The 4,122-nt window shown below is 35.0% G+C and overlaps 1 protein-coding gene across 1 annotated transcript in view; it reads right to left on the bottom strand.

Annotated features, from left to right (window-relative positions):
* LOC106468254 (coiled-coil domain-containing protein 66-like) overlaps positions 1-4,122 on the bottom strand; it is a 62,298-nt gene that overhangs the window by 7,449 nt on the left and 50,727 nt on the right. The window contains exon 13 of the mRNA XM_022396584.1: positions 1,583-2,060. Within this exon, the coding sequence (XP_022252292.1) occupies positions 1,583-2,060 (478 nt within the window). The remainder of the gene's footprint in view (positions 1-1,582; positions 2,061-4,122) is intronic.

Raw genomic sequence — 4,122 nt, 5'->3', positions numbered from 1 at the left:
TTATTTCCATGCATTGCACCTGACATTACTTCTGCTGCTTTATTTCCATGCATTGCACCTGACATTACTTCTGCTGCTTTATTTCCATGCATTGCACCTGACATTACTTTTTGCAGCTGCTAAAAATGAGTTCCTCTCCAACAGTATGTGGACTTCCAGTCTGTGCTATCAAAAGAGATACCTCATACAAAGCAAATATATCTTTTTCATTATTGCAACCAGTTGTTATTTTTTCTAATAATGTTTGTTTTCTACACATTTCACATTCTTTGATTTGAAAATATTTAACAGATTTGCTACTATACTCATTATGTTTTGTTTCAAGATGCCTATGAAGCTTGGATGGTTTCATGCTTTCATTAGTTAATACATCATAATACATAACACAAAGGTTTTTGATCATTTTCTAGCCCAGCACAAGTAAACCCAAATGCTAAATAATCATCACAATATTTATGCCTTTTCTGTTTTGATTCATACTCCAAAGTTCCAACATTTGAGCCTAATGCAATAGAGCTACCACTAGGCCTGTCACTATGCTTCCGGTTTGTTATTACTCTAGATTTAAGCAACTGCAATAGGGCTACCACTAGGCCTGTCACTATGCTTCCGGTTTGTTATTACTCTAGATTTAAGCAACTGATCCATTATTTTATGGGTAACTTAAAAAATGTCAATATTCTTGAAAGAAATTATAACTCACTGTCACTGACACCTGTAGTAACCATATAATTATTGTAATAACTATTAATTGTGACACTAGCATACACACCATAGTGATGCGTCAATCCAACTGGAAATCAAGTGTCTTGTTTTTTGTGATCAGCAGGCAACAGTGCCAGGCACACAACGAATTTACATAATTCAATTTATGTTAACTACAATTATTAATTTGGGATATATATAGCATTTTATTTTATTCATTACTCTTTCAGTAAATGGTAATTTTATAAATTTGATGTATTACTGCGGACCCCCAGGGGGCCACGGACCACAGTTTGAGAACCCCTGACTAAAGTTATGTTTTCTCATCACAAGCAAGTTTACATTGTTTGCAGATGTTATCTCATCACACAATTCTATCTACCGATTGTTGAGATGTGGATGGAATGTATTTCAGAATTAAGTATCTGCTTGCAATTAATTTTAAATGTAAAAAAATTGTATTCAATACCCTTCAGTAAGAACAATCACAAGCAATTACTGACTGATATTAAAAATAACAGAATGTTTAAGGGGTAAAAAACACAAATTAACTAAAAATAAATGTAAGAAAAACTTACCCAACTATTTTCGACATACCACGTATATCATTTTAAAGGGTAGGTCAAAATTAGTCGAGCAATTAACTGTATATTTTGGGAACTGATTTTTAGTTAACTTGTGTTTTTTACTTCTTAAATAAGTTTTTAATTTTAATATCATTCATAGGTACAAATTGCTTCATAAATTGATCAGTTATTGATTACTTAATTCATCAAGGTGCAACTGGTTACGAGTAAAAAAATTGAATGCCTAAGTGTCGTTATGTCAGATTCTAAACATAAAAGCAATAATGCAAGCTATTCTTAATACTTCTTACCCCTCTCAAAGGATCTTCGGGAACCAAATCTGACCTACTGTCCTGTGATGTACGACGGTGAGCAACAGGTTGAGAAATGGCCATACCACCAAGATTAAAGTTGTCTTGATCACTCCATTTCCTACGTGGTGTGAAACCCGAAGAAAGTTCCTCCATGCTACTACCCATCAGTTTTTTTTGAATAGCAGGGACTGGTGGGGAGATAGATCGTGGGTCTTCTATTACAGGGGGTGGTGGATTGAAATTTTCCTGACTATACCAACGTCTCCTTATTGGTGGAAACTCTGGAGTTTCAGAAAGCTTTCTACTGTATACATTATCTGAAAAATAGCCCGAAGAAAGGGCTTGGTTGTTAGTTGTAGGTCCACAGTCTTCTCGGTTGAAGTCATCAACCAATCCAGGTCGGATATGGGATGGAATCAAATCTTTTCTAATGGCAAGAACTGGTGGAAGGTTGGACCGGTAAAAAGGTGCTGGCCTAAAAAGAAAGTTGAATATTCATGAATGTTTACTTTCTCAAAGCCTTAACACAATGACTGTGGAAAATAAGTTTTTTCACTGTATATGAAGAGTGTTCTTCATGTTTTGTGGTAACAAGTTATATATCTAATCACCATGCACCTGGCCACCCATGGCCTGTGAGTACAGAGGATAAAATTCCCAATCTTTGTTTTTTTGGAATTCACTTGAAACATTGTGAGTTGCAAGCACAGATGACACCTAAATTGGGAGGAACTACATTACAGGACTTCTTGGTGTGAAGGTCTTCTGTTCCACAATTATAAAAGCATGCATAGCACAAAATTTTAGTGTTTGGTGAAGAAATGGATACCTCTGGGGTTCTAAAGCAATGAAAGGATGACTTAAAACAAACTACTTCACACGTGACAAGCTGTAATCGAATGGAGTAAAAAAAAAGTAAACAGCTTGTGACCAGTAAGTACCTAACAAAATGGCAGTCAGTTGCAGCTTGTGTAAGGACATACCTTAGAACTTCAAACACAGAGTTAGGTCCAATAAAGCAACACAAGAGCTATGTTAGCAAGCTTGTCTCAAAGCACATATCTTAATGAAACACCAACTATCAAAAGCTATTCAAGCAGCGTGTGCCATGTGGCAAGTAGAGGTATGTTGCCATATTGGATGAAGCAAGTGTCTGCAAAAGTTTGAGCAATTTATTGTAGCTCTGCCAGTGATACAACATTTAAATCGTGATACAGAGCATGTAGCAAAATTTTTCCCATGGGATTTGTAATAGTTACAGTTAAGTTATAATGGTAAGTTAAAAAGAAAGATGCCATTTTAATATCTGCATATTGTCAGGTTACCTTACTGACACCACTTTTCACTGAGGTAATATTTGTATGCCAATAAAGTATGGCTCCATCTAAACAAAGCATCAGGACACACATTCATGTTAACATGTCAGTTCCTATACAAGATGGAAGTACAAATAGAAGTTCAGGTTATACCATTTGCAGACATCTTCAAAGGAATTTTGTGCCTCTGGGTTTGTCCAACCGACCCAACAGAAGTCATCATCATCTATGCACGATTTATGAAATTCGAAAAGCAAGTAAAGAGGAGGGGAACAGCACTGACCACTGGGTAAACTGGGTTTGTCCAACCGACCCTCAGAAGTCATCATCAGCTATGCAGCATTTATGAAATTCAAAAAGCATGTAAAGGGGAGGGGAACAGCACTGACCACAAGGTACTGTGTGAAAGTGTTCTGAGGTGGAAAATGAGTTGCAGAGCAACAATCCATAGCTAAGATCCTCACAAAAACATCACCATTAGCAGAAGATAGGGCTGTAAGACAAACCGGTAAACCGTAAAATACGGTAATCAGTGACATGTGAAAGTAACACGTAAACATTAGGTAAAGCATTATGATTTGTAAAACATTGGTTCTGATTTATGTTAAATTTCTCACATTGTGGTTTAGACCTTGTATTAATACCACAGATTATTAACAGACCTTTGAATTTTGCAATATTAAATATTCTTTGTTCTAAGTATTAAAACTAATGTTTTTCAAGAATAACTTTGAAATCAGCTAGCAGGGTATAACAGTGATATCTACACATGCTGATAAAATCAAGTAACAGAAGCAAATAAAGAAAACTTACACTTGTAAAAAGTTATTAAAGAAAATACAAACAACCAAGAAAAAGAATAGTTGTTAATATCACCCTATGCAAAAAAACAGAAGTTACAAATACATGTGGAGCTTAGTTCACTCTGCTTTTTCCCACTATCATTAAAACAAACTTTCAGATAAACCACAATGTGAGAAATTTAACATAAATCAGAACCAATGTTTTACAAATCATAATGCTTTACCTAATGTTTACGTGTTACTTTCACATGTCACTGATTACCGTATTTTTCGGAATATAAGACGTATCAGTGTATAAGACACACCCTTATTTGGAAGACAAAGTTTTGGGGGGAAAAAAAGCTAGTCGCATTTGAAAGATTTTTATTGAATAAAAATTCAATTTGATACTTTAAAATTAGTATATATTGTTCTAAAC

Source organism: Limulus polyphemus, unplaced genomic scaffold (genome assembly GCF_000517525.1).
Source record: "Limulus polyphemus unplaced genomic scaffold, Limulus_polyphemus-2.1.2 Scaffold2936, whole genome shotgun sequence".
NCBI lineage: Eukaryota > Metazoa > Arthropoda > Merostomata > Xiphosura > Limulidae > Limulus > Limulus polyphemus.
This window is presented reverse-complemented; position numbering and strand designations above follow the sequence as displayed.